Consider the following 13,429-nt stretch of genomic DNA (forward strand, 5'->3'; position numbering starts at 1 on the left):
AGGAGCAGGGACATGGTGCATGGGGGCAGCGAGTGGCAGGTGAGGGGAGCTTGGCGGCTGCAGGAAATAACTCGGGGGCGGGGAGCTTGGTGGGCTGCAGCAAATAACTCTGTGGGCCGCATGCAGCCTGCGGCCCGTGTGTTTGAGACCCCTGCTCTAAGCTATAAATAATCCATTTTGTTGCTGCTGCTAGCACTTTTTCTGATTCTACATCCTCAATATCAAACTGAATAACATGTTAGCCAAGCAAACTGAAAATGTTTTCTTTGTATGCAATATAGTGTGTCTCAGAATCTGATTTACTGGGATATTAATGAAATATATTGACAAGAAGTCAATTTTCTCCTTGAAGAGTCTTGAACTTTCATATGCTCTAGCAAGGAATCATATGACCCGTACAAAAGTTAGACTTTGGACTGCTCTCCACTGCAGTAGTATAAACCCACAGTAACTTCATTAATGGGATTATTCCAGATTTATGCCAGTGTAACCAGGAGTAGATCTGGCCCATTGAGATGAAATAGCATAGTTTTTCAGTATGCCATTTTGGGGACTAATCTGTGGTGTAATGGTATTATTTCTGTCGATAAAGGCAAATACATGTTTATGCTGAATAAAAAAAGTCAATAAATAGCCCTGTCTGTTCATGCCATATCAGCTCATGTGGATATTAAAATAATTTTGAAAGCTGCATGTGATGACAGGCTGGTTCATTAATCAATGTTTTCTACACATACCTTTTAGACAAATGAGGTAGATCACCATCAGCAAGAAAGTCTCTTCCCCTTGACCCTTCCCCCATCTGTGTGTACTCTTATGTGATTGACAGGCACTGGAAGTTTTTTCAAGGATAATAAAACACTGGAGTTCAAACCATTTTTTACTTCCAGTTTGAGCACAGTATTGAGTGACTCAGAAAATTCCACATCATGTTTTACAGAGGTATAAAACACAATTATACTTGTCATGTTAAATTAGAGATTCCATAGGAGCCAGTATATGTCTTCATAAATGGTGGTGTGATGGGATATACTCCTGGCCCTGGTCCTGAGAGCTGAATTAGGCCAGGTGGGCTCAATCAGCCAATTAAGTGGCAAACAAGGGAGATTTAGGCTTGTGGAGAGCCTTGATTAGAAAGAAGCTTACCTGTGAGGGAACAAGAGGTGGCTTCTGTAAAGCTAGAAGGCTGGAAATAATGTAGGGGAGCAACAGGGAGGAAGCCTGTAGCCTCTGTCCCTGATGTAACTGAGAAGGAAGGGGAGAAGAGGGGTAATAAGAAGCTCAGGGATGAGGGTGGGGTTTAATGTCCTCTCTAGAATTTTAAGGAGATGCAGACTGGCCTTGGACCAGAACCTAGGGAGGTCCTGGGTTTCCCTACTGCAGAGAGGTGATGTTATGGGCAGTGGATACAAAGACTACTAGGGTTGCCAGTTTTAGTTGGATGGGTTCCTGGAGGTTTTATCAAATGACATAATCTTTAATTGAAGATCAATCTTTAATTCTTAGGGACTCCAGGATCATCCTGGAGGGTTGGCAACCCTAAAGAGTCACTGCTAGAGTGACATTGCTAGGGCATCGGGCCTGAGAACTACCTGATGCTGCTTATGGAAAGAGACTTTGAAAGATTACCGTGGAAGGGGAAACCACTGAGTGACCTGTCTGGATGCCTAATTTACGAAGAGGCAGCAGCCTTTCCTGCAGTGAGAGAGGCAGAGTGCAACTGCAGGAAGGGATGTCTGCCTTAGAGCTAATCACTCAAACCACCAGGAGGCAGCACCATCCAGCAGTGAGTAGATCACTCCATCATGGGTGGGGTTCCCCCTTTCAGGCTGAAGGTTGCAACCACTTTTATTTTTAAGCTGTCTCCCAGGTAATTAAATCAGAGGGAATGGGATACTAGTTAATGGGACAAAATAATTCCCTTAGGACTGCATCACTCTAAGTTCTTTTCTTAGATTACTCTGTTTATCCTGATAGCCCCCCAAACTGCTGTTATATTATGGTCATCTACTGTGTCAGCATTCAGACTTTTTGTGTGTGTGCAAGTCTTGCAATTGTGCTGACCTATAGCTAAGACAGCTGAGTAATGAGCCATGCACCTGACAATGAAACTTCCAAAAGTCCTTTTACAGATCCTGTTCCTTAAAATTCTAGAGAGGACATTAAACCTCTCACTTTCCCTCCCTAGTCCATTCCCCAAAGTTGCTGAGTAGGAAGTGCAAAGCTGTGCTGTGACAGTTGCTGAGGATGATTTTTCCACTCCAGTTCCTTCTCCAGTAGAGTGGAGCTCTCTTTCTCTTATTAGTTTTGCTGACATTGTGTCTCTACTTAATGCTATATTTGCAGTGTACTGCTAATTCTATCCAACAGTGCTTGCATTCATAGTGGAGTGAAGCAAATAATGCACTGACTACAACAATGGCATGTGTTTTCATTATTTGAATTTATTTGACACATTTTTGGTGGATTTTCCTTCTACCCTGTGGCAGACAGTTTGTTACTACTAGGGCTGGCTGGAAAAAAAGAATTCCCTTTTGCAAAAGGGAGAAAAAAATATGGACGTTTCAACATTTTGGTTTTGTTCCACATTGGAACAAAACCTAAATCTTTTGAGAGACTGACCCCCTGGCTTACTCTGTGGTTAGAGTACTCATCGCTAATGTGGAAGACCAAGGTTCAGCTCTGTCTGATTTGTAGAAGTGATTTGAAGCTGGGTTTCCTAAGCCCCAGGGGATGTTCCTGTATTGAATTAGCTAGAGCAGGGATTTGAAGTTCAGCCTTCTACATGCTAGGTGAGTACCCTAACTACCAGGCTATATAGTCTGCTGCCTATTTCATTTGGTGACTCCTGGTTCTTGTGTTTATGAGAAGGAGTAAATAACACTTATTACTTTCTCCACACCAGTCATGATTTTACAGACCTCTATCATATCCTCCCTTAGTCGTCTCTTTTCTAAGCTGAAAAGTCCCAGTTTTATTAATGTCTCCTTATATGGAAGCTGTTCAATACCCCTAATAATTTGTTGCCCTTTTCTGAACCTTTTCCAATTCCAATATATCTCTTTTGAGATGGGGTGACCCCATCTGCATGTAGTGTTCTAGATAAGGGCATACCATGGATTTATAGAGGCAATATATTTTCTGTCTTATTATCTAGCGCTTTTTAATGTTTCCCAACATTCTGTTTTTTTTTACTGCCGCTGCACATTGAGTTGATGTTTTCAGAGAACTGTCCGATGAAGTGAGCTGTAGCTCACAAAAGCTTATGCGCAAATAAATTTGTTAGTCTCTAAGGTGCCACAAGTCCTCCTTTTCTTTTTACAGATTTTCTTGAGATTTGTCATGGTTCATGGAAGTACAGAGTAGTGTTAGTGACACACATTTTGGCCCATTTGAGTCAGGGATTCCAGAGAGATAAGCTCCTCTTCCCGAAATAGCAGTTTTTCAAAAGTTTTTAGTTTTTTTTTTTTTGGTTTGTTTTTGTGCAGATCTGTAGATCATACTGTTGCTGTGATGCATGTCAAAATGGCCTCAATTGGTCAATTTTTACCAAAGGTAGTGCATGGCACCTATTAAATCTTTGGGGGACCCAAGTTGTGAACAGTACTTGAGGACGTGTTGTGTTGTAATGTTGTAGGCATTTTTGTTATGCTTATTGCCACCCGGTGGCCAATGTGAGAATAGCTATTTACTGTTAAGAGCCCTAACGCTGTGCTGAGCATGCTCGAGTACACGTGAAAGGAAGTCTTTCCACCCTGGAAGCTGATTTAGTGTCTTTGTGAAGCTGTACCACAGTAAAAGTCATCTTTTTCAGTTCTAATCTGTTTTGAGTCTCCATATACTACACTGGTGATGAGGATAAACTGAAAACGACCAGAAAGTTCTACACACTATGTAAGTGTCTACCCCTTTTCGTGCGAAGAAAAAGAGCTGCACATGGTATAATGCAAGCATTTGATGCAGAGCAGGTCGTCTGGATTCAGGATGCAGACTCCCCCAGTACTTCACTACAAATGATAGAGGGTGATAACAAACATGCCATTTTATTGAGCATTTGTGGAGCAAAAATGTATAGTTTAATTAGAAGTTTGGTGGCACTGGAAAAGCCCAGTGCCAAGTCCTTTGAGCTGGTGAAAGCTGTCATGTACCATCAGAGATTGTGCAGCATTTTAAATTGAACAAGTTTTCCTGCCAATCTGTAATGGCAGTGACAGTATTTGTAGCAGAACTGTGTTCTTTGCCAGAGCACTGTGGTTTTGGAGATACATTAAGTGCCATGCTGCAGGATAGATTTGTCTGTGATATCAGTGATGAAAGAATTCAGAGATGTCTATTGGCAGAGTCCACCGTAGACTTTAAAAAACCTCTTTCATGCCTTGTGCAATTTCCAGAAGTTGCACAGCATGATTTGGATTTACAGGGAGGCACTAGGCAGCACATAGCCAAATGGTTGTGGGCACCATGCACAACTTGTCCAGCATTCCACACAAAGCAAATGAATTTTTAAGAAAACAGAGGTACCTCTTTAAGAACACACAAAATCGCTTTATATGCGGGAGGGGGGAAACATAACCAAATCTCCTGCCCATACAAAGTGCAAGGTCATCTTGCACAAGTGTGACGAAAAAACTGACACATGGAAGGGAAATGTGGGTCACATGAAAGAGTTTCATCCTATTTCCGAGGAGGAAGAGGAGCCAGAAGCTGAGGACTCTGTGTATACAATGCTTAATATTACAAGGAGAAGCCACTGTGAGCGGATGTTACAACTAATGGAGCAAGAATAACCATGGAGATTATAGACCGAGACGCTCCTGTATCAATCATTAAGGTTACTTATCACCAGGGGTGGCCAAGGGACAGTACACCACAATTGGGAGTGGCAAAGGTGGTGGTATGTATGTACAAGAGAATAAGTGACTTTGCTTCTCACAGGAAATGTGGAAATGGGATACCAGCACCAGAAGCTTAACTTACCTTTAGTAGTATTGAAGGGGGAAGGCCCCAGTGTCATGGAAGGAAACTGGTTAAAGTTATTAAAACTTAACTGGGTGGACATCAACCATGTCCATATACTAGTGTACTGAAAAACACTCAGAGCTGTTCAGTGAGGGTCTTGGAAATCTGAAAGAGGTCACTGGCAGAATTTACTGGATCCAGATGTTAACCCAAAGCTATTACCCTCTGCCATGTGCAATAAGGAAGATCAAGAACTGGACCGATGACAGGCTCAGTAATATCAGCTGCCTGTACAACTCTCAGACTGGCTGCTCCTGTTGTCCTTGTGTTGAAATCAAGTAGTGAGGATATGCAAGGACTACAAGGTCAGAATCAGCTGTGTGGCCAAGCTAGATACATATCTGCTTTCTTCTGTTGAAGACCTGTACTTTATCTTGGGAGGGAAAGACTTTCACAAAACTCAATTTAAGTAATGCATACCTCCAGATCCCCCTGGACAATAGATCTAAACCCTATGTAACTATCTATACTCCTAATGGGTTATTCCATTACAGCAGCTTCCCATTTGGAGTGTGAGCAGCTCTGGGTATTTTTTCCATGGACAATGTATTCCAAGGCATGCTACACGTCTATGTATACCTTGATGGGGTTCTGTTTGCCGGGGGATTTGCGTCAGAACCCTTGAAAAAACTTGAAGTGGGTACTATAGAAATGGCTATGTATTCTTCACACTGCTGAAGTCATTACCTTGGACACAAAATTGTTGCAACAGGCTTATATCTACTAGAGGAGAAGGTATGGGCCATTACTGAGGTGCCACCACCGAAATCAGTGTCCTAATTTTAAATCCTTTCTAGGCCTGCTGAATTTTTAATCAGTTTGGCCTCTATATTGGCTCTATTACACAAACTGTTACAGAAAGGGATAAAATTCTAGGGAGATCAAAAACAAAAAGTAGCTTTTGCAGAAGGAAAGACATTGTTAAAGTCATTAAACCTTTTAGGCCAATATGATAGCCAGAAAGAACTAGTCTTGTCTTGTGATGCCTCACCATATGTGGGGGGAGAAGTACTAGCCCACCAGTCATCTGTCAGATCTAAGCATCCCATCAATTATGCATTAAGTAGGCTGATCATATTTCCTCAAGGGAAATCGGTGACCGTGTGGGGCTAGCCTGAGCCCCACCCCTTTAGAGCTGGCTCAAGCCGCTCGCCCGAGCTCTGCCGCTCCATCCCCCCACAGGGCTGGCATTACTGCTCACCCCCATGTGAGACTGGGGCTAGTGTTTGTTTCCCCCCACATGTTTCTCTGCACCCCACTTTTTGACAAAAGTGGGCATTTATCCCATTTTTTTGCTCTTGCTAATTGATCAAGTTGGCAAGAGCAAATGGGACAAATGCCCACTTTTGCCAAAAAAGTCAGGATGGCCGGGACAGGGCTTAAAAAGGGGACTGTCCTGGCCAAAATGGGATATGTGGTCACTCTAGTATTAAAGCCCAGAAGAGAGAATTTATTCCCATCTAGAACAAGAGAGGCTAGCAGTGGTTTTTGGGGTAAAGAAGTTCCATTCTTACCTAATGTGGCAGGTATTTTGTTATACATTCAGACAATACACCTCTGAGAAGTTTGAGAGCAAACCCGTACCCGTTATGGCATCTGACAGAATTCAGAGATGGGCTTTCACCTTGTCAGCTTTTGACTAAGAGTTTGATTAGAACCTGGTCAAGCATTTGGTAATGTGAATATTCTGGCTAGACTTCCTTTACTGAATAGCTTGCTAAAAACACCTCAGTCTAAAGAAACCATCCTCCTTATTAAGCTACTATCCACTTCCCTGATGCAGCACAGATGAAAAGAGAGACAGAGACCATTATTGTCCTGAGCGCAGAGAATGGTTACAAATGGCTAGACGGAGAGGGTAAGCTCAGAGCTCCAACCTCATTACTCCAGAAAGGGGTGTTTAAGAGTTCAGGATGTCTGCTTATTATTTAGGTCCCAGGTGATTATATCTCTAGTAAGTAGACCAGTGGTGCTAAAGTTGTTTCATGTAACACATCCTGGCATTGTACACATGAAGGGTCTTGCACGCAGTTGTGTGGTGGCTGGGAATGGATCAGGAAATCAAGCCACCATATTCCACTGAAAGCGTGATGGGAGTGGACTCTGTGACCCTGGGTAAGGCTTCAGGTAGATTATGCTGCTCCATTTACAAGGAAAATATTTGTAGTAATTGATGCTCATTCCAAAATGGATGGAGGCACGCATAATGCCCTCTTTTACAGCCAAGGCTACAACTGATCACCTTCAACTTACATTTTCTATTTTTGGATTGCCTGGGACAGTGGTGAGTGACAATGGTACTCAGTTCATTGGTGCAGTATTTCAAAAATTTATTGAGGGGGAAAGCATCCAACACATTATAACTGCACCATAGCACTCCTCCTTCAAATGGCCTAGCGGAGAGAACTGTGCAAATCCTAAAAGAGGGAATGAAGATGGCACATGGTAGTATAGAAACCAAGATGGGCAGGCTTCTTTTCCAATATCGTGTGACACCACAAGTCACAACAGGAAAGTCAGAACTCTTAATGGGAAGGAAATTAAGAACTCATCTGGACTCTCTATGCCCTGATGTGAGATGTAATTAAGAATACAGTTCAGTTTAGCAATACTTTATATAAATTAGTTCCATATATATGGAACTGTTACGAGAAAAGATCCTTTCTCTAATAGTGGTAATAGGCTTTCAGCCTTTTTAGAAATTATGATTTACGGTCAACATAAAATGTCTGTCTTCATTTGTCATGATAAAATTTCAGAGAGTTGCTTTAGATTCACCTCATCTTGGGTGTACATTGTAAAATAATGTATCTTGATAGAAATTATTGTTCATTTAACTGAGTCCTTGTTAATCTGGCTGTTTGATTCATAGATACTAAGGTCAGAAGGGACCATTCTGATCATCTAGTCTGACCTCCTGCACAGCGCAGGCCACAGAATCTCACCCACCCACTCCTATGAAAAATCTCACCCATGTCTGAGCTATTGAAGTCCTTAAATCATGGTTTAAAGACTTCAAGGAGCAGAGAAGCCTCCCTCAAGTCAACCATGCCCCATGCTACAGAGGAAGGCGAAAAACCTCCAGGGCCTCTCCAATCTGCCCTGGAGGAAAATTCTTTCCCGACCCCAAATATGGCGATCAGCTAAACCCTGAGCATATGGGCAAGATTCACCAGCCAGATACTACAGAAAATTCTTTCCTGGGTAACTCAGATCCCATCCATCTAATATCCCATTTCAGGGGATTTGGCCTATTTACCCTGAATATTTAAAGATCAATTACTTACCAAAATCGCATTATTCCATCATACCATCTCCTCCATAAACTTATCGAATAGTATCTTAAAACCAGATAGATCTTTTGCCCCCACTGCTTCCCTTGGAAGGCTATTTCAAAACTTTACTCCTCTGATGGTTAGAAACCTTTGTCTGATTTCAAGTCTAAACTTCCTGGTGGCCAGTTTATACCCATTTGTTCTTGTGTCCACATTGGTGCTGAGCTGAAATAATTCCTCTCCCTCTCCTGTATTTATCCCTCTGATATATTTATAGAGAGCAATCATATCTCCCCTCAACCTTCTTTTAGTTAGGCTAAACAAGCCAAGCTCCTTAAGTCTCCTTTCATAAGACAAATTTTCCATTCCTTGGATCATCCTAGTAGCCCTTCTCTGTACCTGCTCCAGTTTGAATTCATCCTTTTTAAACATGGGAGACCAGAACTGCACACAGTATTCTAGGTGAGGTCTCACCAGTGCCTTGTATAATGGTACTAAAACCTCCTTATCCCTACTGGAAATGCCTCTTCTGATGCATCCCAAAACCGCATTAGCTTTTTTCACAGCCATATCACATTGGCAGCTCATAGTCATCCTCTGATCAACCAATACTCCAAGGTCCTTCTCCTCTTCCGTTACTTCTAATTGATGCGTCCCCAATTTATAACTAAAATTCTTATTAATCCCTAAGTGCATAACCTTACACTTCTCACTATTAAATTTTATCCTATTACTATTACTCCAGTTTACAAAGTCATCCAGATCCTCCTGTATAATATCCCGATCCTTCTCCGAATTGGCAATACCTCCCAGCTTTGTATCATCTGCAGACTTTATTAGCACACTCCCACTTTTTGTGCCAAGGTCAGTAATAAAAAGATTAAATAAGATTGGTTCCAAAACCGATCCCTGAGGAACTCCACTGGTAACCTCCCTCCAACCTCACAGTTCGCCTTTCAGTAGGACCCGTTGCAGTCTCCCCTTTAACCAATTCCTTATCCACCTTTTGATGTTCATATTGATTTGGAAATATAGAAGATAAATCTTCATAATGATATTGGGTGATGAAAGCTAATGACATTTTTTGCTGTGGCAAATGAAAGAATAGAAATAAGCTAATCCATATATTTCTTTTAACTTTTTTCTCTTAATGCTTTATTCATGACAAATCTCCTACAGATAAATTGTGTGTCATGTTAGCAATGAGTTGCAAGGCTACCAAACATAAATGCATCTGGTCTCTGATTTTTTTTTAAAAGGGCTTCAGTGCAGCCTCTGATTGTGTAGGTGCAATATTGTTCCTGCAATTCATTTCAGCCAACCTGGGTAGGTAGTTTGTGTAAACTCCTGCAATTGATATTTTTAGACAAAAATTGCTCTTTCATTGGGGGCAGGTCTGAGGTCCCTTTTAAAAATAAGGGCTTAAATGTTTAGACTTGTGTGGGGTTTTCCCCCCCCCCACTTCGTTGACCAACAAAAGTGCTAGTGTAGACGTAGCCTAAGAATCTGCTTCTTCATGTCTTGTCTTGTCAAGGGACAGGGACAGATTAAAGAGTGGTTAATCTCTGAAAAAGACTTTTTTTAACCTGGTATTGTGAGGATCTGTGACAATTGATTTTTTTTTTTCCTCAAGATCTCCGTAGCAAATCTGCATACTTTACTAGTAAAAATGTCTTTCCAAGTGCCATGCTTGCAAACTCTCCTTGGGCTCTAGGGTGAAGCTGTGTTCCTTTCTGCACTGGTACTTGATCTAGGTAAGTCATGTTAGAGAGTGGTTATCATTAAAACCTCTCCTGTTTTGCCTTGGATAACAAAATAATGTTACCTTAGTATCTGAAGGGTTCCTGAATTATTCCTGAAGAACCTAGAATACTACAAATACTAAAGACAGTTTTTATTTAGTTATCAAAGGCAAAATAGGAAAGATTTAAAAGCAACCACTGTAAATATGTCTAAGGACTTGTCTATACAGCAAGTTAGCACATGGTAAGCTGGGGTCTAAATCTACTATGCTCTGGTGTGCCATGAACGAAATCACCATGTGGACCCAGCTACCATGCATTAAGATTCTGTAGTGTACTTTGAGCTTCCGCTGTTTCAAACAGCGGTAGGTCAATGTGCAGTTATGGAGCTTTTAGTGTTCAGTAGCTGAGCCCAAAGAGCCAGTTAGAGAGTGGCATACTAGAACGCTGCAGGTTTACAGCACAGTTTGCAGCACCCTAGCTCACCCTATAGAAAAGCCCTTGCTGTGCACTAACTTGCCATATAGACGTGCCCTAAGGTACAATTCAGTGCTGCATTTCAGCTGTACCTTTATTCCTGTCCTCCACATGATTGTGGCTTGTCCCTTTTTAAAAAAGATTCTGTTTCCTCTTTGTTCTATGGCACAGGCATAGAGGTGAGAAATCTTATGTGACCACAAGGCTGTCCCATGAGATACCTGCTATTTTTCCAGAAAAGCAAAACCACCTTTGTATGGTACTTGTAGAGTGTTTTCTATACATGCCTTTTAAAGTGCTTTCTCAGCATTAGCATCATGTTCTTATTACGCCTCTGGTGTTTAGAGCAATGATGAAGCTCCTCCACTCCTGTTTGTTTCTGGCAAGTCTTTCAATGGTTCCCCAGCTGTACCCCAGGTTTTTCAGCTCTGCTTCCACAGCTCTTTGCCATGTTGTTTTTTGGGCGGCCTCGTTTTTGCTTGCCTTCAGGTGTTCATCTTATTGCTACTCTGGCGATGGAATCAGTTTCCATCTGAAGCACGTGATTGATCCATCTCCAACGCCTCCTGGCAATGATGGTGTTCAGATCCTCTTGGCTGCACTGTGTCAATGGGTTTGAGATTGTGCTGGGCCAAAAGATATGGAGGATTTTTCTGAGGCAGGTTGTATGGAGTGAAGACAGTTTGGACATGTCAGGCTTTTTCATTCCTCAGCATTCTGTACTATAAAGTAGTGTTGAAAGTACAGACCTCTGATAAATCTCAAGTTTGGTTTTGGTGTTGTATTTCTGCTGGACTTAGCAGAAGATGTCGCTCTCCTATCACATACCCAAGACCATGTGCAAGAAAAAACAATTTGACTCCATGCATTCTGCCAGAAAGTTGGACTGAAAATCAACCGCAATAAGACACATCGTGACCTTTAATATTGCCTCACCATCACTACTACAGATAGAGGATTATGTTCTCACCAGTGTAGAAACATTCACCTACTTGGGCAACACCATCAGCCAGGGTGGTGGAACAAGACAGGACGTCCGGAACAAAATCAATAAAGCCAGGAAGGCCTTCAGGAGCTTAAGTACAGTCTGGAAATCCTCAAAATACAACACCAAAACCAAACTCTCAACATAATGGTCTCTACTATTTGGATTTTGTTTGCCAAGGGATGGTGTGAATTTTCTGTGGTATAGATTTCTGATGAAATGAGCTGTAGCTCACGAAATCTTATGCTCAAATAAATTTATTAGTCTCTAAGGTGCCACAAGTACTCCTTTTCTTTTTGCGAATACAGACTAACACGGCTGCTACTCTGAAACCTGGTTTCTAACTCTGGCCCTGACCTTTTGGATTGGATATTTCCTTCCTGGCTTCTGCTTCAAGCAGTAGACCTGACCACTCATGGCCTGGTCTCTAACACACACTCCCTTATTTTCCCAAAGTCTGTTCTTTTGAAGTAAAAAAACATAGTTGAAGACCTAGTTTTGATTATCCTACCTCTGCTTGCCCGCAGTGTTGCTGACTAGTTGCCTTAGTATGTTCCTAGGCAGTCAGATGGTATTGTACTCAGACTGCTAACCAAAGCCACAACTGCCATGGCCATGTTGCTATTTTTAGCACACTAGTTCGAGCAGAGCTAACACGTGGGTCTAACCACACTGGAATTATGCCTCTCAGCTGCTGTGTAAAAAATACCCTGAGTTTTAAATTTTGGCACCAACACCTGGTTTCTTTGTCCCGCTTCTTGTGGAATTCCATTCCTTCAAACCCTAGTTCTGCCTATCTCCCCTTTCCCTCACCCTCCCCCACAAAAATGTTGGAGAAAACAAGTTACTCTTTTTTGTTCTCCCCAGATAAGATCTATCCTGGTGCTGATAGTCTTCAACAACCATCCTATTCATGGATACACCGACTGTCTACTTAGCACAAGGAGCATGAGGCAGAACACACTCAAAGACGGTTAAAAGACATAAGGGGACAGTTCATAAAAATCAAACTAGAATTGATAAGTTGGGGCTTGTTTACACCACAAATGTTTTGCCATGATAGATATCCTGGTATAGCTATGCTGGCAAAGCCCCCTAGTGGCGACACAGTGTGTACTGACAGAGTTATTTTGCTATTATCGTCAAACCACCTCCCCAAATGACATAAGCTATACTGGTAAAAGTAAAGATCAAGTCATACCAACAAAATAGTCCAAGGGCTTTTATTGGCATAGCTATTATCAGCTGGGGGATATAATTATTTTCACACTCCTAGCTGAGATAGCTGTGATGGCAAAACTTTGTAGTGTACACTGAGCCTTGTACAAAGACAGATCCCCAAATTGTCAGTCTTTTGCCCCAACTACCAATTTATAGGATATCATGTCTTCTGTTTCATAAGGTTTATTTGATTTAGCCACGTGGAAGAAGAAGAAAGGTCTTGGGGTAATGCAGTGGACAGACTCGGGACATTTGGATTCTATTCCCAGCTCTACCATTTCCTTCTTGTGCAACTAAGGGCAAGTCACTTGATCTCTCTATACCCCAGGCATCTCTAATGTATTTCTCCTCACAAGTACCAGTTAGTTTTATAATATTTGAGAGGCATTCGGTGATGGAGGGAGGACATAGAGGTACCTAAATAGATAAGCAGAAGCACATAAGACTTGTTTTTTCTGTGGTGTTTGTTGAATACTTTTTTTTTTTTTTTTGTATAAATAAATTGGAATCTTCCCCTTTTTTCCCCCCCCCCATCCCACTTCGTTCCCTTCAGAGAGCATTATAAGAATCCTGGTCTGCTTTAACAGCTGATTGTTTCCAGATTAAGTTTCACATTTTAGCAGACATTCATGAATAAAATGCAAAAGTTTTCGAAAGAGAGAATCAGAAGTTTGGAGAAGAGAGAAAAGGGCATGGCTGGATCTCACTTC

General features: G+C 41.8%; 1 protein-coding gene across 1 annotated transcript in view; it reads left to right on the forward strand.

Moving 5' to 3' along the window:
• Positions 1-1,393: 1,393 nt before the first annotated feature.
• MALRD1 (MAM and LDL receptor class A domain containing 1) overlaps positions 1,394-13,429 on the forward strand; it is a 481,748-nt gene continuing 469,712 nt past the window's right edge. Inside the window, 3 exon segments of the mRNA XM_043509412.1 lie at positions 1,394-1,702; positions 1,704-1,742; positions 1,744-1,786. Of these exon segments, the coding sequence (XP_043365347.1) occupies positions 1,596-1,702; positions 1,704-1,742; positions 1,744-1,786 (189 nt within the window). The 5' untranslated portion in view covers positions 1,394-1,595.

Source organism: Dermochelys coriacea, chromosome 2 (assembly GCF_009764565.3).
Source record: "Dermochelys coriacea isolate rDerCor1 chromosome 2, rDerCor1.pri.v4, whole genome shotgun sequence".
NCBI classification, from domain to species: domain Eukaryota; kingdom Metazoa; phylum Chordata; order Testudines; family Dermochelyidae; genus Dermochelys; species Dermochelys coriacea.